This window comes from Caretta caretta, chromosome 15, assembly GCF_965140235.1.
Source record: "Caretta caretta isolate rCarCar2 chromosome 15, rCarCar1.hap1, whole genome shotgun sequence".
NCBI lineage: Eukaryota > Metazoa > Chordata > Testudines > Cheloniidae > Caretta > Caretta caretta.
In genome coordinates, this window is record NC_134220.1 from 19,541,008 (window position 1) to 19,565,598 (window position 24,591).

The 24,591-nt window shown below is 42.2% G+C and overlaps 1 protein-coding gene across 5 annotated transcripts in view; it reads left to right on the forward strand.

Annotated features, from left to right (window-relative positions):
• Positions 1–24,591, forward strand: part of GALNT9 (polypeptide N-acetylgalactosaminyltransferase 9) — a 267,777-nt gene that overhangs the window by 148,349 nt on the left and 94,837 nt on the right. For 4 of the 5 annotated variants that reach the window (XM_075119990.1, XM_048821748.2, XM_048821746.2 and 1 more), the window contains 2 exons: positions 1,983–2,180; positions 20,700–20,817. In XM_075119990.1, the coding sequence (XP_074976091.1) occupies positions 1,983–2,180; positions 20,700–20,817 (316 nt within the window). The remainder of the gene's footprint in view (positions 1–1,982; positions 2,181–20,699; positions 20,818–24,591) is intronic. The other variant, XM_048821747.2, reaches the window with a different exon arrangement.

The window sequence follows — 24,591 nt, forward strand, 5'->3', positions numbered from 1 at the left end:
GTATGTCATAAGTGACATCTGCACCTGTTTGGTATTTTCAAATGCTTCATTTTTCAGGCAGAACCAGAGTGGGAGATGCTCCCACTGAGATTATTATCACTTCCATGATAGGGGAAGAGTGGCTGGCTGACACCTCAGTCACTTTGGCAAGATCTTTCTGTGTGTCTCCTGATGTCTGTAGCCTGACAAGCACAGATATAATTTATGCAGATCCATCTTTTTGAATTCCACCCTGCTTTCTTAGAATATCAGGAGCTTTTCCTTGGACACCCACTGTCCTTCAAAGACACTTAATCTCATAACTATAATCTTGTATAAATGGCAAAGTTGCTATTTATCCTGATTTGCTAGGTCACATTGACTCTGCATGAGTGTGCATGAGTCTGGCCCAAAGATCCCGCAAATTGGCATCCTAACTAATGTACTGCAGTCCAGGAATCCACGCAGATGTTACTTGTCACTCCAGCAGAAGAATATGCTGCTTTGTGCTTTGGGTGCATTGCCTATTTAAACAACATGCAATAAAAAAAAATTGGTACGAATGCCTAAGGAACAGTCACAGCTGAGGTGCATATGGAACCTGATTCTGCAAGGTGCTGAGCAGCTCTTCAGAGGAGCTGATCACCCTTTACTCCTGCTGTGAGCTAAGGTTGCTTGGCATGCTTCACACCTTGCAGGATTGGACCCACGATGTTTCAGCAAATGGAAGGAAGCAGAAAACCAGAGAGAATGCATTTCACGATGAGACTTGGGGATGGTTTCTCAATGTATCTGCTGTCTGTACAGCTTTTATACCTAATATGCAAGAAAGTCAGCAAAGAGAAAAAATAATTTCACTTAAAAATAAAACAAAGCATGAGTTTTTAAATCATGGGGAAAATGAGTGTTTAACCTCTCACGAGTTTCATGAATCCAACAAACCACCACTTCCACAAAAATTTTAAAAAAAATTAAAGAAGTTTGAGAGTTTTGTAAAATCTTCAGTGTTTAGGTTCATCCTTAATTGTTTATGTTTTCTGGAAGAGGGAGCATTATCTAAGGGACTAGAAAGGCAGTAGGAGCTGGGAACTGCTGAGTTCTTCTCCCAGACCTACCACTGATTTGCTTTGTGGCCTTGCACCAGCCAGTGACCTTCATTGCCTCCATTTCCCTATCTGTAAGTTAATATTTACCTAGCACTTCACTGAGGGATAACGGTGTGCAGTATTTTTAGCATGTTCTTAAACCCGCTGGAGCATAGTTCCCTTTGCAATGCTCTTCATCAACTTAAGTATTTTGAAATGATTATGGTATTTGTGAAAGCTGCTGGGCCGAAAAGCCTGGGGGTTGAAGTCCTCTCTTGATGCATGTGGTATAGAAGGTACAGAGTAGGCTTACCAGTCGACCCTGAGCTAGAGGGACCAGTCTTAAAAAACAAGCAGTGTCTTCATACTCATTCAGCCCTTGGTGAGTTCTGTTCTTCAAGAACCATCAAGACCAAATTGTCCCCCCATCCCTAGAGGTGGTTCTTCCAGAGACAGCCAACCAGGACATCAATTATTGCTAATTCTGATGGTGTTTTTACAAATTTTATATACCCTTTCCCATGAGGAAGAGGAATGGGAACCCCAACTCATTTCTCAATGGCCACTGAAGAGACATCAGGGGAAACTTTGGTTGCTAAATCCCTAGTCACCACTGACCAGGCTGGATCCAAACTAGTGACCTTGAAGATAAAATGGTGATATTTAATTCCTCTGATCCATCAATTCCATGCAATTGAGGAGCTGTTGCTGCACAAGTTATCTGCACCATGCCCCCCGTTGCTGTTGTGTGCGACCCTAACCGGCATTAAATCACTCTAAGCTGCACCAGAGGCGGCTGCTTCTCTGTGTCATTGCTTGCAGCATTAGAGAACTTCATTGTTCACTTTATCAGATTGCTAAAGGGGTTTGGATTATTGAATGGCCAGAAAACACTTTTGCTACTTTTATTGTCTCCAGGGTGGAACCAGCGCTTACCCGGATCAAAGAAGATCGAAAGCGAATCATCCTACCAGCTATTGACAACATCAAGTACAACACTTTTGAAGTGCAGCAATATGCCAATGCTGCCCATGGCTACAACTGGGGACTCTGGTGCATGTATATAATCCCGCCCCAGGACTGGCTCGATAAAGGGGACGAGTCTGCTCCCATCAGGTGAATCTACAGTGCAGTTGCTTTGTCGCTAATATTGTTTCCGTTTCAGCTGCTGCCTGCCGCTGTGCAAGGTAAGCGAGGATGTGCTGTAGGCTCTCTATAGGACTAGTCAAGGTAGGCAGAACAAGTATGCCCACAAACACACGGGTTTGCCTGTGGGGTCTGCAAAGCCTACAAGTGCATATGCCAAAGAGGTATTTAATTATCTGTGCAGTTACTGTATTGCCATGTGCAAATGCAGGATTTTGAGGGCATAGTGGGTGTACCAAGGTTTGAAATAGGGCCCTCAGTGTGTAAAGGTCACAGCTCTAGCCAGGTACATGCCATAGCTCCTCTAGCTATTGTTACTTATTCACATAATCTAAGTGTTTTCCAAACAAAAGAAGGCACAATCCCTACCTCATCTACCTACCCAACCTTGTATAACTATCTATCGTATTCCCCAGACACCATTCACCTTGATATCCGAGTACTAATATTCTATTGGCCTTTTCATATAGTTTTTGATGCCTTATGATTGCAAAAAAAAAAAGTTTGTGATCTGGCATCATTTGTTGCCATCTAACTGCACCTACTGTGTTAACTATGCTGGTATATAGGATGGCTTAGGTCCTTCAGGAGATCCTGGGTAAGCTATGGCTTTCAGGCAATGGGTATTCTATTGGTACAATTTGCTAACCATGACCCTGTTCACATTTCAGATCTTGTGGAATTTCACCCAATACCTTGAAGCTTTCAAGGTGAACTGAAAGGTTGGCCAGTTGCACCAGCTGTGGATAGTGAGAATGTGTGTGTTAGCTACAGATATCTAGCCAAAATTAATGTATCATGTTAAAGGTTCTTCACTTAATGCTAAGTGAATCACTTCCGGCACACTTTGTGCTGGAAATATATTAAAAACGGGATGGAAGGCTTTTATCTTTGGCATGCACCTTATTTTTCTCTACACCTTGCAGGACTGAGCTCTCATACCGGAAAGTGTCATTTCACTCCAGACCTGAGCAAACATTATAGAGACCATCAAGAACAAGACAGGGTTTTGCTGAGGTTTGGTAAAGTGGTAAGGAACTGTGACAGTGTGTGAGTAGCCCAAAGCCAGGTCCACACAAAAAAAGTTAGGTCAAACCAGCTACTTTGCTCAGGGTGTGAAAAATCCACACCCCTGAGTAACATAGTTAAGCCAGCCTAACCCCTGGAGTAGGCAGTGCAAGGTTGATGGGAGAATCTAGCCTGGGTCTTGGCTCTTTAGCACTTCTACTCAGACATTCTGCCCCAATGCAGTCTCCGAGTAACATGGAGATCTACTTTCCTTTCCAGGGCTCGATCCTGCAAGATGTTGAGTGTGCTGGCCCTGATCCAGCAAAGCACTTATGCATGTGCTTAACTTTAAGCACCTGAGTAGTCCCACTGATATCAGTTGAGTCAATGGGATTGGCCATGTGCCTAAATGCTTTGCTGATTGGAGCCAAAGTGCAGAGTCAAGCTCACGTACAGGAAAGTATCATTCCGCTTCAGAGCAAACCTTGAAAGTGCACGTGTATTCCTACCTTTGCCTCGTGACCACAGCACGGAGCTGTACTGTAACATTAACCTTATTTATCACAGAGCAGCACAGTCCTTCATCACTGACCCTTTGCTCTGTGTGAAACCTCAATAAACTAGAAAGTAATTACTTAGGAAATCAGTTTTCCTGGATAACTTGACTGCTTTCTTCATGTAGTTTTTAAAGTGCAGTTGTTGTTTTATGTTTCCATTCAGCTCTTGGATATAGTTTATTAATGGAGAAAATACATCAACCAAGGCTTTAGTTTCTGAAATCAGTATTTGTTCTCTGTTCCCAAGGGTAGTGCATGCCTCACTGTCTCCAGGATATAAATAAAATCACTATATTAATTTTCATATACATTGTTCCAGTGTCTTGAACATCTACCGTACTGGGGACAATTATTGTGCATCAAAGGAGGCTGAACCATGAAGTCTCACTTTAGGAAGTTCCTTTTGTCATTATGGACCTGATTTGTTGCAGTGTTGAGCATTCAGCTCTCCACCTGATGTTAGTACAAGCTACACTTACTCAGCACGTCTGAAAATCAGCCTCAAGATCCTTTGACAGAGGAAAAAGAAGGAAGGGATCATGTTTGTTTCTTGAAATAGTGGAAGAGTCCAGTATCAGGGGGTAGCCATGTTAGTCTATATCTACAAAAACAAGAAGGAGTCCGGTGGCACCTTAAAGACAAACAGATTTATTTGGGCATAAGCTTTCGTGGGTAAAAAACCCACTTCTTCAGATGCAAGATGGAAGAGTCAATTTCACTTTAAATATACAGGGTCTGATTCACCAGTGCTTTACTCCAGTTTTATGCCAGTGAGCTCAATAGGGTTACAATGGCATCAAACTGGATTAATGCAGTGGAAAGCCAGGCCCACAAACACAGGGGTAGAGTTGTTGAAATCTGATGCATTTAAGTGTCTAGTTCCCAAGAGCAGCAATTTTATTCCGTGCAGAACCTAACTGAAGAAACTCTCCAGCTGAACAATGCATAAGCTGCCCAGAGAGAGATGAGACAGCAGTGCTAGGATTGGGTGCCTGACCCTGATTACCAAATACCTGGGACACAGAGATGTTCTGATTACATAAGTGTTTCTTTTGAAATGATGAATTATATGCGCTGAAATGTAGGCATCAGTGTCGAGCTGTGAATGCTGATGATCTCACTGGGAGCAAGTGCCTCAAAAAAGTTTTAGGTTGAGATTTTCAAGGGAGCGTAAGGGAGTTAGGCATCCATCTAATATCGACACTAAATCAACATAGCTCGGATTGTTGATGGGCAGTCAGTGCACGTCCAGAAATGTGACACGCTGCTGGACTTGCAGTCCTTTTTATTAGAGCTGGCTGGGAATTATTCAGTGAAAGGTTTTTTTCATTGGAAAATGCCAATTCCTCAAAACCAAATCTTTATGTGGAAATGTACCAGTTTTGATGAACCATTACTTGGGCAGGTTTCACAGGTCCAAGGTATTGGGGACACAGAGACACAGATAGACAGACACTGATCCAGAATAGCCAATAGCCTGGTTGTCAGGGCAAGCATTTGGGATATGGGAGACCCAGATTAAAGTCCCAGCTCTAAATCAGGCAGAACAAGGATCTGAACTTGGGCCTCCCACGTCCCAGATGAGTGCCCTAAACACTGTGGTTTTTTCATGGAAAATTTTAAAAGTTCTCATTTTGGTTCTGATAAAGAATGAAAACAAATTTTGATATTTTTTCACAAAACAGAATTCTTGTTTTCTTGCCAGCCGTAACATTTATTCTTCAAATGTCAAGCATCCCATCAAACCACGAAGTGAGCCTTCTATACAGTTTAAATACAATCCAGCTTTATAGCATTTCAATCATATAAATATCTACACCAGGCACTCAGCAGTAACAGCAATGGAAAAGGTGTGTATGAAAGTGCCATTGATGAAGAGATACAAGGTGGGTGAGGTAATAGCTTTTATTAGACCACCTTCTGTTGGTGAAAGAGACAAGCTTTTGAGCTTACACAGAGCTCTTCTTCAGGTCTGGAAAAGCTAATCAGAATGTCACAGCTCAATACAAGGTGGAACAGACTGTTAAGCATAAGGAGTTAACAAATGTTGCAAGAGACCATTCCAGGTGAAGTGGGCAGTCAGTACCTCTGCAGTCATAAGACAGAGGAGGGTTAGTTAGTGGGTTACAGATTGTTGTAATCTACCATATATCAGTGTCTTTATAAGACCATGATTTTTAGTGTCTATCGTAGTTGTGAATTAAGGCTCTTTTGAAAGCATTGTGCAGGTTTCCTTTGAGGATTAGGACTAAGAAGTCTGATATGGAGTGATCATTTTGTGCAAAGAGTTCACCCCCGAGTGATATGGTGTTTTTGTCTTTTATCCTTTTTTCTGTGTGAAACTGATGAAGAGGAACAGGAAGTCCTTTTTAGAGCTGGCCTTTACAGCTACCAGTGGAGGAGGCTTGCTAACTAGACAATATATACCTGTTCTGAGAGGCTTTGTTAAAAGCAAAGAGAAACCAGGGAGGAGAGCACACTTTTCCCCAGTTCTCTGGGGGCAGCAAGGAGTTGCTATCACAGCACTGGCATTCAGGAGATTAGTCACAGCAATCGCATATTTATTCTTCTATTTCAAAGCAACCAAGTTTGCCTCTCAATTATATTTGCACACTCGTTAGAATACCATGCTGATAAAGCATGAAGCATCAGGGGAAGCACACCAAGGCTTACCCCTCACAATCTTTAACAGATTTATCCTCACAGCACCTCTGTGAAGTAAGGAAATACCATTATGCCCATTTTATAGATGGGAACTGAGACACGGAGAGACCCAGGACCAGGCACCTCAAGATGCAGATCGTTGCGTAGCAGGGTTTTTAAAATGCCTAGTTCCCAAGGGAGTTAGATGCTTAGGCCTTTGTCAAATCCCATTAGTGGTCTACCTATTTCTTTAGGTACCTAAATACCTTTGAAAATCTGGCCCCAAGTGATTTGCCAACTGTCACACAAGAACGTGGCAGAGCAGGGTCTTACAGGTGCCCCGGCGAGTGCCCTTACCACTAGGCCATCCTTCCTTTCCACTTTGGCCTCCCGTCTCCATGCCAAGTAAGTGCAACGTGAGTGTCAAACACTGTCGTCCTGATCTGACGGCATAGCAGACTCATGTCCAGCATCTCCCAAACGTTCAGATTTACAGCATATAGCTAGGAAAATCTGGGAATAGTTTTAGCTCTAATTAAGAAAAGCTCTGTCTTCAACTAAAAGCGCTTATTAAATGGTCAAAGACATCCCTGTTATTTTCCAATTAGTGAGAACCCTGCAGACTTTCCTGGAGAAAACAAATGAACCTGTGAAGAGATTGGCAGGCCTCGTCCTGTCCCATTAGTATCATTAATCTTTTTTCCCTCCCTAGGAAAAACAAAACACTTCCATAGACGCATGGTAGCTATACTTTAAAAGTTAAAAGCAAGCCTATTTTAGGAGTTGCAGACTGATTATTTGTGTAAAGGCAGATTTTCAAAAGAGCTCAGTACACAGAAGCTCCCATTGGTCTCAATGGAGCATAGAGAGGTGGAGATTCAGCTCCTGTTGAGGACTGTGGAGAATTCCCCCACATCTCCTGCAGAACCATGGGAGCTGCTGTATGTTGAAAATCTTTTGAGAACCTGGTCCCAACTGTAGCTGCTCAGCACTCTTGAAAGTCAGACATATCTTTGTGCATGGATGTATTTAAATTTCACTCTGTCATTTAAAGACTTGATCAGGAATTTTTCAACCAAACATTTTTCATTGGAAAAATGCCGATTTGTCAAAATGAAAACATTTCATGGGAAAGGGTTGGTTCCAATGGATTCCCCATTTTGAAATTTTTTGGAAACAGAGTTTCAGAATTGTTGGAATGCCCCATTTCAGCACTTTTAAAATAAAAACGCTCCATTATTGTTTTGAAAGGACTTTTTGTTGAGAAATTTCAGTTAATTTATGGGAGGGAAATGTTTTTTAAAAAATTAAAAGGTCAGATTTGAAATTAAATGTTTCAATTGACCATATCTTGGTGGGTTGGTTATTTCAGATGTTTGGTGTGCAGAAATTTGTGAGATTTCAACCTTTCATCACGATTAGGGATGGGAATTTTTTTTTTAAATCTCAAAAATTCTTGTGGGTTGGGAAAACTGTTTCCCACCCAACTCTAATCATGTAATTCCATTCTTCAAAAAGCCAGATGGCAAAGAAGAAAATAAAAGACAATATTTCCTTTTTTTCTGAGACAAAAGCATAAAAAATGTAAACAAAAAATAAAAATGAGAATTTTATTGATAGATATCTGACACTTGAAGCTACTGTGGTTCTTATTTGGCCAATGGAAGTTAAACAAAGTCTACCCATAGATCTCTCCCTTGGCAATGATAGCTTGTATAGCAGTATGTCTGCCGATAGAGTTATCTCTTCTAAATCCATTCCCATATCTGCTACATCATTGAAAGCTCTGTTTACTGACCGTGCAGAGTCTTGAACCCTGTTCTGAGACATCTGAACTGGTTCCTTAAGGGAACATCCTTGCCCCATTAAAGTAAATGCCAAAATTCCCACTAACTTCAACAGGGCCAGGATTTCATCCTTCGTGTGTTAAGAACTCAGAGGCAGAAGACAGGATTAATTGGGAAAACAAATTGATGGAGTGAAAAAGTAGATTAGGGAATCGGAGGAAATTTAGAAATAAGATCTTTCCCAGTGCTTTTATTAAGTATTATGCCTTTCTCCATCAAAAGATAGAGATTCTTGATTATCTTCCAAGCTAATAATGTTAGGATCCTGGGATATCCAGAGGGGAGAAAATACTTTTTTAAAATTAATTTCCACTTTTTTAATAGCTCTTTACGTGAGTTTGATCTTCTCCTCCAGATATCTCTGTATTTAGATGGTCTAATACATTTCCTAGGAAACAGCTCGCTTTTCATTTACCACAATGGTTATTTTTGTGGTTTTTTTCAATAGATAGCTAGAGGATTATGCAAGGAAATTGGGAAGATGGGAGGAAGTAGACCTTGCATGTCAGCATACAAACAAAGGGAAGCCACACCACTCAGGCTCACAGGAAGAAATGGTTGGTGCTTAAATCTGAGTTTGCTGAATTAGGTGGTTATGCTTCTGTCTGTATTGCTAGACATTATGATGACGGAAAAGCATCGTTAAATTCTCTCTCAATTTTTAGAAATTTTTTTTGTCTGAAACTCTTGAGGAAGATTTCACCTTTGGTTACTGACTCAGTATTGCTCCCAATTCATTGTGGTTGGGTGTTTTTTACTGTATGTCTCTTAGGTTATGTCTACACTGCAATTAGACACCCACAGCTGGCCCGTGTCAGCTGACTCGGGCTTGCAGGACTTGGGCTGCGGGGCTATTTAACGGCAGTGTGGACTTCCGGTCTCAGGCTAGAGCCTGGGCTCTAGGACCCTGTGAGGTGGGAGGCTCCCAGAGCTTGGGTTGCAGCCGGAGCCTGAACCTCTACACCACAGTTAAACAGACGTGCAGCCTGAGCCCTGCGAGCCCATGTCAGCTGGCACAGGCCATCCGCAGGTTTTTAATTGCAGTGTAGACACACCCGTAGAGTATGTCTGCTCTGCAGCTGGTAGCGAGCTTCCCATGCTAGCAGGACTTGTGGTAGCAGGGCTTATGGTAGCACGCTAAAAATAACCGGAGCAGTGGCGGGGGTGCAGGCTAGCCACCCAGGCTCAAGCCCAACTTATTTCCTAGGTCCACGCTTGAGTGATTGGCCTGAGCCTCTGTCAGTGCTGAGCCTCCACACAGCTATTTTTAGCATGCTAGCACAAGCCCCACTACCACAAATCTACTTACCTGGGCTGGTAGGCTTGCTCCCAGCTGCAGTGTAGACATCCCCTTGCATTTCTATAGCAAAAAGTTCTGTGCCGATTTCTTTTTGAAAATCGGCCTGGTGTCCAGTTGATCTCTTGTGCGTCTCACATCCTGATGTGCGGTGTGGCCTTTTAAAGTAGGGTTGCCAATCCTCCAGGATTGGCCTGGAGTCTCCAGGAATTAAAGCTAGTCTTTAATTAAAGATTATGTCATGTGATGAAATCTCCAGGAACGCATCCAACCGAAATTGGCAAGCCTATTTTAAAGTAGAGGAGTACTTGTGGCACCTTAGAGACTAAAATTTATTAGAGCATAAGTGGTCGTGGGCTACATCTCACTTCAAAAGTGCGACAGGACTCTGATGACGTAGCAGATAGTTCAAGTGGTGGAGACCAGGTTGTTCCCAAGTTGTACGTAGCTGTCATGATTCCTGTGTCAGTTAATCAGAAGGAGGTTTTGGCCTAGATAAAGGACTTTAGAGTCTTAACATTCGTAAGGTTTTGATGCTGCTTGTCATGAAGGAAATTCTGAGATCACTTAGTCCTAGCTGACAGCTAATATTCCTCTTCCCCATCCTCAAAAATTGTGGAGGGCAAATATTTCTCTTTTTTCACAAAACATTACAGTTAGTGGTGATTAAACCAGCAGCTGCTCACAGGTGCAGATGCGGTTAAGCACTCAGAACTTTTGATACTTATTCGTACAATCCAAAGATCTTGAACCTGCAAAATTGGGCTTGACATTTTGGAAGTACAGGCTGCCCCATGAGATTTTTTTTCTTTCTTCCCGTATTCGTACCGCACACAGAATATGACAGGTTTCAGAGTAGCAGCCGTGTTTTGTGGTGTTTTGGCTCTTAAGATACAATTCTGAAGCTTGTTGCAGGTGGATGGGCCCCTGCATCCACACAGAACCCCACTGATTTCAGAGGTGCTTCATGCAGGTACAGGGATTTGCCAGTGTAGAGCCCCTTTGAAATCACTGAGGCATCATATAGGCAATCAGGTCCAGTACATGCCATGTGATGTCATCATAGGTGTTCCAGTTCCAGTAGCAGATGGAATCTGGATGTGCAGAGTGCAACAAAAATGAAAAATAGTGACACTCAAGTTTGGTCAATGTTTTCAAACCTCAGGAAATGTTGACTTTGAGATAAAGCTTTAAAAACCTTTGATAAAGGATAAGGGTAAAGGTTGGTTCTTATTTCATCCCATGCTAATATCCTGATATTTCGGACAGTTGATGTTCCCCAGAAAGGATTCTCGGGCAGTCTGTTTTCTGTGTTTTCTGTTTCAGGTGTGAGTCACCTCTAAAGTAAAGATTAACGTACAGATCGTTATTTTGATGCACTACATTCATCATGTCATTTTCCATTTGTGTTCCTTAGAAAACACTGCCTACTCTTCTTATCAACTTCTGGAAATGGCCCACCTTGATTATCATTACAAAAAGTTCCCCCCTCCATCTTCCACCCCTCTCCCCGCTCTCCTTCTGGTAATAGCTCACCTTTCCTGATTACTCTTGTTACAGTGTGTATGGTAACACCCATTGTTTCATGTTCTCTGTGTATATAAAATCTTCCCACTGTATTTTCCACCGTATGCATCCGATGAAGTGAGCTGTAGCTCACGAAAGCTTATGCTCTAATAAATTTGTTAGTCTCTAAGGTGCCACAAGTACTCCTTTCCTAAACCCTATAACATTGCAAGAAAATGTATAATACAGAACCCTATTTCAGAGGATTTTAAATGCACTAGAGGATACTGATTCCTTGAGGGTTTTCTTTCTGCAGCAAGGTATGGAACAGTAAGGAAAGCACCTAATGTACTGAGCTTTATCTCTGGGCCCTGTTTTTCTCACCTGCCCTGACTTTTGATGGACTGCTCTGTGTTTGCCTTCATTATCAGCAGCCACTAACACTGGAGTCATTAGTCAGCTGCACCCAGCCAAGCATGGCCTCGCCTTTCATTTTATCTTCCTACTGCAGCAGCGGTGTATTACAGCATTGCATATGTTCTCACTGATTGCTTAATATGCCATAGCTTTGTACCACTGGAGTGCTGTCAGGAGTACCCACAGTCAGCAAACTCCAGCAAGTGTGTTGTGACACACTGATGTATAAAAATGAGTTTCCAAAATGCCATGGGAGTGTGGTCTCCTTCGTGTTTCCATGGTGAGAGAGAGCCTGGCTTAGACAGGTATTGGGCCTAACTCTGATCTCTTTTACACTGGTGAATTCTACTGACTGTAGTGGAGCTACTCTGGATTTACACCAGTGTAACTGAAATCAAAGTATGGCTCATCTGTAAAGTCCTTTGGGAAAGAAAGTGCTGTGTTGTACTAATCGGTTCATCGGCAGACATCTTTTTTGGCTGCCGGTTTACAAAAACATAGAACAGAATTCACCTGGTTTATTCTTTAAGATTCTGACCTCCAATTATTACTATTAAAAACAACAACAGCAAACCCTATCCTGCCTTGTGTCATCAGGACTCCATTCCTCATCCCAGTTCCCCCTGTTTATAAAGCTAGCTGCCCTGTTTTTGTTGCCTCTCTCCAATGGGATTTTCAAACCTTGCCATTGTTAAGCTTGCCAGCTCCTGCAACTCCAGAATACAGAATCTGACCTTGAGGCCATATCTCAGAGACCGTGTGACTGTTTATTACACAGGACATGATTTGTAGGAAAAATAAATGCATACACAGGTGCCATGCAGTTTTCCCACTGATCCATCATCAGGAGTCAAGGTGCTGCTTATGCACCTAAATCAAAAGGAAAAATTGGCAAGTCAGCCAGGCAGTAGAAAGCTCAAATATTTTGGGTGTGATGCACTTTTTGAACTGCACTCTTTTTGGTCAGGTGTATTGGGAATAGTGTGTGTGTACTGGGAATAGAGTGTGTGTGTGTGTGTGTCTGTCCGTCCATCCCCCCTGAAGTATTGTATTTCAAATGCAGCTTGGCTGCAAATCAAATGACTTTTTGGAGCAGAAAAATAATCTGTTATTTCAAGCAATATTTATATATCAAGCTAATGCTCTTCATTTTCTCTGTCACTTTGTCTGTTTTGTTCTTGACGAATCCACCAAGTAGTATCCTCAAATTTGTTTAGGAAAGAGGGGTGCAGGGGCATTACTCCCAAACGCCATCCTGGAGGAGCAATGTACCAGATGTTCTGTTCTTGTTCACACCCAAGGTCACAGAGACATGAGGTCAAAACTAGTTCAGCTCCTCTGTCCTTGCTGAGCTCTGGCTTTGACATTGATATTCCTTGTGACACAGAAAGGATTTCAAGTTGTGTTCATTGAAGAATATCTTAAAGTAATTTACACAAATTGACCACACAGTATCCTTCCCCGGCCAATACTATTGATTCCTCAGACAGCATTTCAAAGGTTGAGCCATGCCAAAACAAAAAGCCATTGTATTGTACGTTTCTAACCTTATCGTTTTCCCATTGCTGTCACTAATACTTGGTGCTTATATTACCTTCAATTAGATTGTCTCGAAGCATTTTGCAAAGACTGTCTCTCAACACCCCTTGGAAGTAGGCAGGCAATAATCGCATACATGCACTGGGAGTTCTTTGTGGTGCTTTTCCAAGGTGAGGCAGTGGGTCACGTTTTCAGAAGTGCCTCAGTAACTTAGGAACCAAAAGTTGCCGTTTTAAAAAGCGACTGAGGAGCTTAAGTCTCCATGACTTTCAATAAGATGCAGGAGCCGAAGTGCCTAAGTCACTTTTGAAAATGGGACTTAGGCCTCTGAGCTACTGAGGCACTTCTGAAAATATCATCCAGTATTACTATCTTCCTTTCCCAAATAGGGAGACAGAGGCGTAGGGAGGAGAAATGACTTGCTCAGTATCGAAGAGCAGATGAGTGACAGAGCTGGGAACAGAAGCCAGGTCTCCTGACTCACAGTCCCATTACCAATCCACCGTACTGTGCATAGCATTATAGCTAGTTAACACTTGGATGAACCAAAGCATGGAGAGGTTAAGGGCCTGATGCTCGGAGGGGCTGAACCCCCAAAACTCCAGCGGAAAATAATGAAAGCTGCAGGTGCTCAGCACCTCAGAAAATCAAGCCCTAAGTGACTTAACCAAGGTCTTGCAATGAGTCACAACAAATCTGAGGAGAAAGCCCAGGATTCCTGACTTCTGGCTCCCTGCTCTGTAGATCACAGTCTTATACAAGGATGATTTTCTGTACAATTTCTGAAGCTACTATTTGGTGACTGTGGGCTCCATACTGCCATATGGAAATGGAGAGGGAAAGAGGGGGACAAGGGGAATTTTTGTTTTACCTTCCTACACAAAGGGCTGCATTGTACTGTATCTGCCACTGTCTCTCTGTTACTTCTATTTTGTGGTCATGGTTTGTATTTTTAACATTTTGTTGGGGCTCCTGGGATTTGGGTGGGTTTGTTTATTTTAAGTCAAAATAAATAAAATGGTAGGGGTGAGAGAGAGAGAGAGAGAGAGAGAAAAAACAAACAGAAGTATGTCTCTGTTGCCCATAGAGAGAAAGATGAGCACACAGTCACATCCAGAAAATTTATACTCAGCCTTATTTAATTAAAGAGTCACTGCTTTATTGTACAGCGTCAACAGCTGCAAAATCCATTTTCCTGTGAGAGAGGATCCAGCACCTGGGAGAAGTCTGAGTGCCTGAAGATATTGTTCCTCATTAGGGAGGAAAAAGAAACGAGTCCCCAAGGGGAAGCATTTTATTGCTGGAAGAAGCTGCTTCCTGTTAATCTTTTTGGGGAATGCAAAAGGGAATCACACTGATTCCAAACTAAAGGCTTCCTCTTGCAAGATGCTGCACACTCTGGCCCTGGTCCAGAAAAGCACTTAAGCATGTGCTTTCATTTAAGCATGTGATTAGTTGATTTTTCTGCTCATCATCATTAGAGCTTGGTAAACAACTAATGGCTTGCTCAGATATTTGCCCCTTTTCAAAACTATTGAATTTGCTTCAGCTTTATTCACATCCCCTTTTTTATTCCAGTTTCTAGATCAAATTCACTCCTCTGCAGTTGGCCAGCAGAAGACATATAAATTATGTAAGTCACACTTATGACCTCACAATGGGACATGTTTGATGCATGTGCTTTGCACAGGCTGTCTGTAAATCTCATCCTCTGTGAATATTCTGGAAAACACGTTTATCACCAGGAGTTTCTTCAGAAACAAGCGAATATATTTGTGGACAGCACATTTTGACCTCGTGAACATGACTTGACTTACCAGGAAACTGGTTTGGAGAGTCACTCTCATCCAGTCAGGGAACCAAAACGGTACCAGATTGATGGATATGTGCAATCAAAGCTAACCGATGCTGCTCAAATTTCAGATATTGAATACACCTAGCATAATTTCCAGCAAATGATCATCAAGCCACAGGAAATATTTGTGAAATAATTAATCAATCAGAGAATATTGCAAGCTGTTCACACACATTTAAGGAACAGAAAGTAGCTTAATTATTCAAATAGTCAATGTGAATTATTTGCTTAGTTTTAATCATCACTGTGAGTAATGATCCGAGGTAAATTTTTTAAAAACGCCTAAAAGAATCAGTGTGATGTCTTACTTAGGATGCCCGCCCAGAGTTGTGACCCCCTGTTTCAACTGCCTCAGCAAGCGAGAGCTTTGCTGCTGTTAAGCTGTTTGTTGTCTGCCTAGTCAGCAAACTCTTCAGGGCTCTGTCAGTCCAAACCTTGCCTTCCAGGTCACAATCAGTGCATCCCAGTTCCTGAGCTCCCTAGTAGACATGTCTCTCTGCAGTGTCCAGTTCCTCTCACTGGATGCTCACCAAAGTTAACTTTGCAACTTCCAAAGAGACAGAGTACACACCAGCTTATTTGGCTAGCTGAGGACTTACCCTCCAGTTTAATACAAGCACTGAGCTGGTTTTGTAATAAAACAAGAATAGGTTTATTAACAAAGAACAGACATTTAAGTGATACTAACTTCATCTTATCATTAGCCCTAGGAGATGTGACTAAAATGACACAGCAGGAGCAAATAAGGGCACAAGCCCAGTGCCATTTGCACAGTCTTTTTCTGGACCATAATCATCCTTCCATCATTGAAGGAAGTCAAATGTTCTTACACTCTGGAAGGCACTCTGATTAGTATGGCTTCAGAGCCAACCGTTGTGCTCGGCTGAAAGGGTAAAACTCTCACTTTCTTCATCTCCCGTATTTTCTTCTAATCAGACACACTTTTCTGACTCTAAGCTGGATTTTGTTCTCCCCACTGATAAACATCAAGCTGTTCTTGTATTAGCAGGAGTGTTGTAAGCAAGACACGAGAAGTAATTCTTACGCTCTACTTCGCGCTGATTAGGCCTCAACTGGAGTATTGTGTCCAGTTCTGGGTGCCACATGTCAGGAAAGATGTGGACAAATTGGAGAAAGTCCAGAGAAGAGCAACAAAAATGATTAAAGGGCTAGAAAACATGACCTATGAGGGAAGATTGAAAAAATTTGGGTTTGTTTAGTCTGGAAAAGAGAAGACAGAGGGGACACGATAACAGTTTTCAAGTGCATAAAAGGTTGTTTCAAGGAGAAGGGAGAAGAATTGTTCTTCTTAACCTCTAAGGATAGGACAAGAAGCAATGGGCTTAAATTGCAGCAAGGGCGGTTTAGGTTGCACATTAGGAAAAATGTCCTAACTGTCAGGGTGGTTAAGTGCTGGAATAAATTGCCTGGGGAGATTGTGGAATTTTCATCAATGGAGATTTTAAAGAGCAAGTTAGACAAACACCTGACACGGATGGTCTAGAGAATACTTAGTCCTGCCTTGAGTGCAGGGGACTGGACTGGATGACCTCTCGAGGTCCCTTCCAGTCCTATGATTCTTTGATTCTATAATTTCCATTCAAATGAATGTCTCCAGGTTTTGTTCTCTCTCATCCTCAAGATTTTTTCCCCTTTCTGGGATGGAGAAGCATGAAATAAAAGTCTGTTGATAGTAAAATTCTGATTGTTCGTTAATCACCTTATATGCACTATTATGAATTAATTCTTGTGGAATTATCAAAACGCTCCTACTACACGCACACCCTGTGCAGAAACATAGTTTCAGAATAGGAGTACTTAGACAGTGAAAAGATTTGTTTTTTTCTCATAGGAGAGAAGTAGATTAGCAGTATATATAAATTATAATGGTAGCAACATCCTCAACATGGGGCATTTCCTTAGGAATTAATGACATGAGAGGTTAATGGCCCAGGGCAAAGTTTCAGGGCACCAGCTCTCCAAACCAGTCATTAATCTAAAGGAAACTGTACACACTTTACTGCTGGAAATGTAGAATCTAAGACAAATCCCATCATATTTCCCGAATCTAGTTTCCTCTTGCTAATGCTTCTCTTCAGCATGCTGTAACCACCTAGCTAAATTCAGAGATGAAGATCTACTACAGCAATATCCTACATTCACATAGCATCTGTGACTTGCAAAGAGGTGTTATTTCTTTACATGCAGAGTGTGTGAGAGCACGGGAAAACTACACACACACTCTGTCTTTGAGTCAGAATGCAGCAACTGTTTAAAAACACACATCACCACTGTGTACCTGTTAGATCAAGAAGTGAAAAAGACAGTGATACCACATCACATTAAACCTGTAACAGGTATTTAGGAAAGCATGTTGTAGTTACCCAAACTGGAATTTGACCAGGACAAATATTCCTATCGTACAATTGTCAGGGGTTCTTTAATTACCTTAGAGATCAGGAGCTTAGTTTGATATCACAGCCAAAAATAGGCCAGATCCTCAGCTGGTGTAAATCAGTGAGACTCCATTGAAATCAACAGCAGTGAGTCATTTGACATCAGTTGAGAATCTCCTCAGAGCCCTGTGGCATTTGCTCGGTGCTTGTGTAGGAGAAAGAGTGTTACCCACAGCACTTCCTGCAGCTCTCTGGGTTTTCTTGGCAGTTACCCATCCAAATGCTGGTAAGTCCTGACCTGCTTAGTTCATGGATTTTGATGGCCAAGTTTCTCCAGGGTGACTAGTGATTTGGGATACCTCTCTTTTTGGATTCTTAGCTTGACATTCTTAAAAGGGTCCTGAGTTGTAGAAGGTGCTGAGCACCCACCCTCTGAAAATCAAGCCCCCTTAGGTGTCTCAAGTTGGTCACATAAACACTGAGGCACCCAAATCACTAGTCACTATTGAAAGTCTTGGCTGATGACCCCCTGGCTGCAGGTGGTTCAGACAGGAGCTTCTCACACGCAGTAAAAATGGCATTTTCTTTTAGAATTGTCACCTTTTTCTAATAATTTCTCCCCCTCAAACCAAATTCATTTGTGGAAGCAAAATGCTCACAGCAGTTTATATATTTGTTTCTTAACCTGGTTCAGCTTGCTACCTGAGGAGTTTATTGGATAATCTTTGTGGGGGAGGGCGAGAGGAGATCCAGGAGCTAATCAAGCCATTTCAGTCTCCATGTCAGAAAATAGCACTGATCAAATGTGTTTCCATCAACAGCTGCCTTTTTCAATTATGCAGAGAAAACATCAGGGGAATGGTGTGCAGTGCAGTATAGCCCGGTAATGATGTGAGAGGCTGAAATGGCCAGCAGAGAAAGAGAGAGACAGCTGAAGCTGTACCAGTAATGTGAGTGTTACAATGGAGTCCATTATAGATAAGTAATAGCAGTGCCTCAGCAAATGAACCTTTTCAAGGGCACCAAATAGTTCTTTCCATAGGTCAGGCCATCTTCTTGGATGTTAGATACATTTCAAGCCCAGCAGGGAAGGATTGTTATATCTATTTACTTGGCCATTTCTTTAAGGCTTTTTAACCTGTTGGCATATAGGCAACAAACCCCTGATGACAAAAGGCAGCTTACATGATGACACTATCACTGTGGCCACCTGCTGCTACCCGTGGATTCATCAGTATGTTTTGATGTTGCCACTATGGGGATTATTTTATCTGCATATGAAACCAACTGATGAATATGATACTCAGATGCCACCTGCTTCTGGTTTATGTTTCGTGGCTTTGTATGCTCACTGGAAAAACTAGGTTACCTGCTAAGAGTGAGCTGATATTTTAGCAACAAGCCATTAAAGAAAGGAGGGGGTTTTGCTGGATTTTCACGGTAAATAAAATATGTTTCAGGTCTTTTTCCATCCTCTCTCTTTCCAGAGACACTGTGTATGGACTGTTTCTAAAACCAAGGCCATAGAAGGAATTTTCTCCACTGTTAGAAAATCACTATTAGCAAACTTTGAGCCTATTCCAAAGCCTATGAAGTCAATGGAACTCTTTCTGTTGACTTCAGTGGGCTTTTGATTGGGCCCTTGGGAACAATGCTACAGCTATTGAAAAGCCAAACTCACAGCTGGGATATGACCAATTATTCTAATCATTTATCCTCGCTGCAGCCTAAAACTTCTGTGCTTTTACAGCCCTGGCTTTTCCTGATGAAGGTCCTGAACCTGCAATGTGAGTCACACAGAGCCATGCTGAAATCAGTGGGACTCTGCCCAGCTGCATGGGTCTGTCCCGGTGGATCAGATTGCAGGATGAGGGCCCATAGGTTGGCAGCAAGAATTTGAGATGCAAATAAATGTGGTGCCGGCTGATCTTGGTGCCTTTTCTTTTATAATTTAGTTAAGTTTATTTTGGAACCCTGAGCAATAACAAAGTCATTACAGACTTGGCAGGGGACTTGGCATTCCAGTTCATCAGATCTCCACATCATTAGTAGTATTTTTTTTAAAACCTAAGGAGAAGGGAGATATTTGTTGCATGTCGGTGAAATATCACTTCAGTAGTTAAAAAACGCTATTAAAAATCAAAGGCAGTATTAAAATTTCATTAGTGCAAGTTTGGGGTCAAGGTCTAATGAAGGAGCAAATTGGATTGTCTCACAAGTAAAAGGGTAATAGCTTTTTACAGTTATTTTTGTACCGTTGATGGATTTGTCATCAGTGTGTGCGTTTATATGTGTACATGGGCAGAAAGTTGCCAGAGCCTTTTTGCTCAGTCAGACAGTTGCTAATGCACCTAGCCATTCCCACATTTGCCTGTGTAAAGTTATGGAAGGGGAGGATTGTGTGGTTATGCAACATCACAATGGAGCATTTTACTCAAGGTACCCAACAAGCAAAGATGCCCCCAGAAACTCCAGGCAATTTCTGCCTTCTCAGCTAAGGGCAGCAGAAATGCATGGGAAGCATTGTAAAACGTAATTAGCAACTTTTGCCTGTTTGCCATTCACTGGCGCAATTTTCACGTTTATAATATAAATTAAAAATAGTGGGGGGTTGTTTTAAATAGGGGAGACGCCATGAAAGCAACAAGTTGTCCAGAACCACGACGACTCCTTGCATTCCGGTGCAGCTGAGTCATATTTTTCTCTGAGGGGAAAAAAAACCTCCGAGAGATGAGTCCTGTAATGCCACCATTTAATTATCAGGTTTGATGTGAACTCTTTGTGGCAAGGAAGTAAAGGAGAAGTTCTGCTGAGCTCTAAGTAGCACACAATTTTTACAGCAGTTTCTGGACGCTTTGATTTCTTTGGAGCAGCTCTTTAAAAGCAGAATTAAGTTACTTTACATTGAAGGTTTCAGACCTAGCTCCAGGGTTGCTTGTAAACTTTTGATCTTTTCAAAGTGCAGCGCTGGGATTATTTTCTCTTTCCCTGGTGAGTTTTCCTCTTCTAAGAATTCACCTTAGTGAAGTGATGCATTCTCCCCCTCCCCCGCCCCGAATGACTTTATGAGGGGTGAAATTCATTCACAAGCAGAGTGCCAGCAAAAAGTCCACATACCACTTACCACCTTAATCCATCAAGAGCCCTTCAGCATGTGCTCTACTTGAAGGGACTGCTGCCTGAGCAGGGACTACTCATGTGTTTCAAGTTAAGAGCATTGCTGGATGGGGCCTTAATCCCCCCCTAAAGGGTTTAATTGGGCTCTGCTGGCCCTCTGCACAGGGGTGAATTTAACCCTAAAAAAATTTGGGGCATCTCTGCAGTAGCTTGTTTATTTCATGTCAGAGCTCATTAGAGCTCATTATAATCAGGTTCCATTATATACTGTTTAAACACCTTTGTTTCTCCCCCTTTTTCTGGGCAGGACGCCAGCAATGATTGGATGTTCGTTTGTGGTGGACCGAGAGTACTTCGGGGAGATTGGCCTGCTTGACCCTGGCATGGAGGTCTATGGGGGAGAAAATATTGAACTGGGCATGAGGGTGAGTGGCAAATGAGAAATTTCATGTAGTACCAGTGTACAGAGCACAAGAGGAGCGCTTGACCCTACAGAACTGTCCTCTATCTTTCGGTTTACTACACAGAGGTGGCTGGTATTGCAGAAAAATCAAAAACAATAACAAAACCACACTCAAACACAATAAGAAATTGATCATGGTCCCGCTAACACTGTGCAAATTCATAGAATTCAGCAGTATGGTTTTTACTCTGTGTGAGTGGTTCAGCTCATTGGGCCAGATCCTCAGCTGTAATAAATCAGCATAGCTGCATTGACATCAGTGGGCCTATGCCAGGGTGGATTGATTTAAATCACCAGTGTTAATCATGGTTTAAATCAGCAAGCAGGAAACCTTGATTTAAATAATCAATTTTAATCTTGTTTTGCCTTTGTCGTTTTTAGTTATTTTCCTAAAGAACTACTGATTCTCATTGGCTGGTAACCATTAAAAGGTGGTGATTGACAACTATGTATAACCTTTACACTACATTTGTTACTTTCTTTTGCTAACCAGGAGGATACACTATATCTATGCACATTTTAAGCTGTTCTATAGCTTAATTTACATTTATTCAAATTCTTAATTTTTACATTTGTTGTTTATATTAGAAAATGATGAATGATGCACTTCTTAATTACTGGATGATAAATTTGGTTCAAGCTCTACATGGATGGAAATTAAAATTCAATTAAAATGCACAACAAGAGTATTTTAGTTAAATAAAACTTCCTTAAATGTGCTAGATACACAAGACAAAAATTATCAAAAAGTTTATTAAAACATGTTTTTCATTTAAGACTAACTAATGTATTAGACAAAGGAAGTATCATCTGTAGTTAGTGAATTGAACTGATTGTTTCTGGTCACCATGTCCTTCAAGATTTTAGAGCTATTAGATCTCATTCTCTCACACCTACCGTTTATTCATAAATTGGAAGAGGAAAACAAGCTCTCCTGCTTTTTCATCTCCCAGTTGGTTTCTTAACTTTGAATGAAATAATCAAACTGATCTAGCTGAATTACCTAAAATGAAGGGAATATTTTTTTCTGAACATTCAGAAGAGGCTACTGCTGTCAAAAGCTGGTTTAGCACTTCAACAGCTCTGGTTCCAGGTGCTTGGCCAGTGACTTCCACCAGTTCAGTGGTTTGAATTTTAAAGAAACTTGGTAACGAGTATGTACTGCTTAATATTTTATTAATAAATTGAAACTATTTTAATACATTATAGTCGGTTTAGGCCTTAACATGGATTGCCATAATTTCAAATTTAATTTTAAATAGGTTTATATTAAAAAACACTTTATTTAATTTGAATAAAAAACCCTCCAATTTAATTTTTTTAAATCTGTTTTTTATTTTTAAAAAATTATTTTTATCCCCCCTGAGTTAAGCTAATTGACTCCATTTGCTCATTGTAGTGTATGTAGCACAGCTATCATACATGCATGTGTGCACACATGCGCACACAAACAAAAATACTCCCCGTTATCCAAATAGCCCAGGGGACAGAGATTTCCTTCAGATATTCGAGAAGGCGGGACTCATTCAGCAGCAGCATGGCCTTCCCCATGGCCGGGGGCTCGTCTTCCTCCTCCTCCTCCTCCTCACAGTCCTGGCTTGGGGTCACTGCTCTGCCCTGTTAGGACTACAGCCTCCCCACCCCCATTTCTGCACCTTGAGCCTGCAGGAACCATGTGTCCTCGGCCCTGCGGCAGCACCAGGAGACCTCTTCAGCTCCTCTGTCATGGCCACGCTCACTCCATCCCATGACAGCGGGACTGCAGAGGGCTCCCTGCACTGCCACGGGAACCATTCAGCAGCAGCTGGGGACTCCTCCTCTCAGTCATGGCTGCGGGTCTCCACTCTATTATCCAACCCTCCCTGCATTATCCAAATCCCTTCCCATTTAATAATGTATTAAAATAGTTTCAATTTATTAATAAAATATTAAGCAGTACATGCTCGTTGCCAAGTTTCTTTAAAATTCAAATCACTGAACTGGTTTCAAGGAATCCCTGTTGAGGTTACAGGGACAAACCATCCCGATGTGTCGAAAGAATAGTAAATATGGCAGGCGACCAGCTTGGCTTAACGGTGAAATCCTAGCGGATCTTAAACACAAAAAAGAAGCTTACAAGAAGTGGAAGGTTGGACATATGACCAGGGAAGAGTATAAAAATATTGCTCGGGCATGTAGGAATGAAATCAGGAGGGCCAAATCGCACCTGGAGCTGCAGCTAGCAAGAGATGTCAAGAGTAACAAGAAGGGTTTCTTCAGGTATGTTGGCAACAAGAAGAAAGCCAAGGAAAGTGTGGGCCCCTTACTGAATGAGGGAGGCAACCTAGTGACGGAGGATGTGGAAAAAGCTAATGTACTCAATGCTTTTTTTGCCTCTGTCTTCACTAACAAGGTCAGCTCCCAGACTGCTGCGCTGGGCATCACAGCATGGGGAATAGATGGCCAGCCCTCTGTGGAGAAAGAGGTGGTTAGGGACTATTTAGAAAAGCTGGACATGCACAAGTCCATGGGGCCGGACGAGTTGCATCCGAGAGTGCTAAAGGAATTGGTGGCTGTGATTGCAGAGCCATTGGCCATTATCTTGGAAAACTCGTGGCGAACGGGGGAAGTCCCAGATGACTGGAAAAAGGCTAATGTAGTGCCAATCTTTAAAAAAGGGAAGAAAGAGGATCCTGGGAACTACAGGCCAGTCAGCCTCACCTCAGTCCCCAGAAAAATCATGGAGCAGGTCCTCAAAGAATCAATCCTGAAGCACTTACATGAGAGTAAAGTGATCAGGAACAGTCAGCATGGATTCACCAAAGGAAGGTCATGCCTGACTAATCTAATCGCCTTCTATGATGAGATTACTGGTTTTGTGGATGAAGGGAAAGCAGTGGATGTATTGTTTCTTGACTTTAGCAAAGCTTTTGACACGGTCTCCCACAGTTTTCTTGTCAGCAAGTTAAAGAAGTATGGGCTGGATGAATGCACAATAAGGTGGGTAGAAAGTTGGCTAGATTGTTGGGCTCAACGGGTAGTGATCAATGGCTCCATGTCTAGTTGGCAGCCGGTGTCAAGTGGAGTGCCCCAAGGGTCGGTCCTGGGGCCAGTTTTGTTCAATATCTTCATAAATGATCTGAAGGATGGTGTGGATTGCACTCTCAGCAAATTTGCGGATGATACTAAACTAGGAGGAGTGGTAGATACGCTGGAGGGCAGGGATAGGATACAGAGGGACCTAGACAAATTGGAGGATTGGCCCAAAAGAAATCTGATGAGGTTCAATAAGGATAAGTGCAGGGTCCTGCACTTAGGATGGAAGAACCCAATGCACCACTACAGACTAGGGACCGAATGGCTAGGCAGCAGTTCTGCGGGAAAGGACCTAGGGGTGACAGTGGACGAGAAGCTGGATATGAGTCAGCAGTGTGCCCTTGTTGCCAAGAAGGCCAATGGCATTTTGGGATGTATAAGTAGGGGCATAGCGAGCAGATAGAGGGATGTGATCGTCCCCTCTATTCGACATTGGTGAGGCCTCATCTGGAGTACTGTGTCCAGTTTTGGGCCCCACAGTACAAGAAGGATGTGGATAAATTGGAGAGAGTCCAGCGAAGGGCAACAAAAATGATTAGGGGTCTGGAACACATGACTTATGAGGAGAGGCTGAGGGAACTGGGATTGTTTAGTCTGCAGAAGAGAAGAATGAGGGGGGATTTGATAGCTGCTTTCAAATACCTGAGAGGTGGTGCCAGAG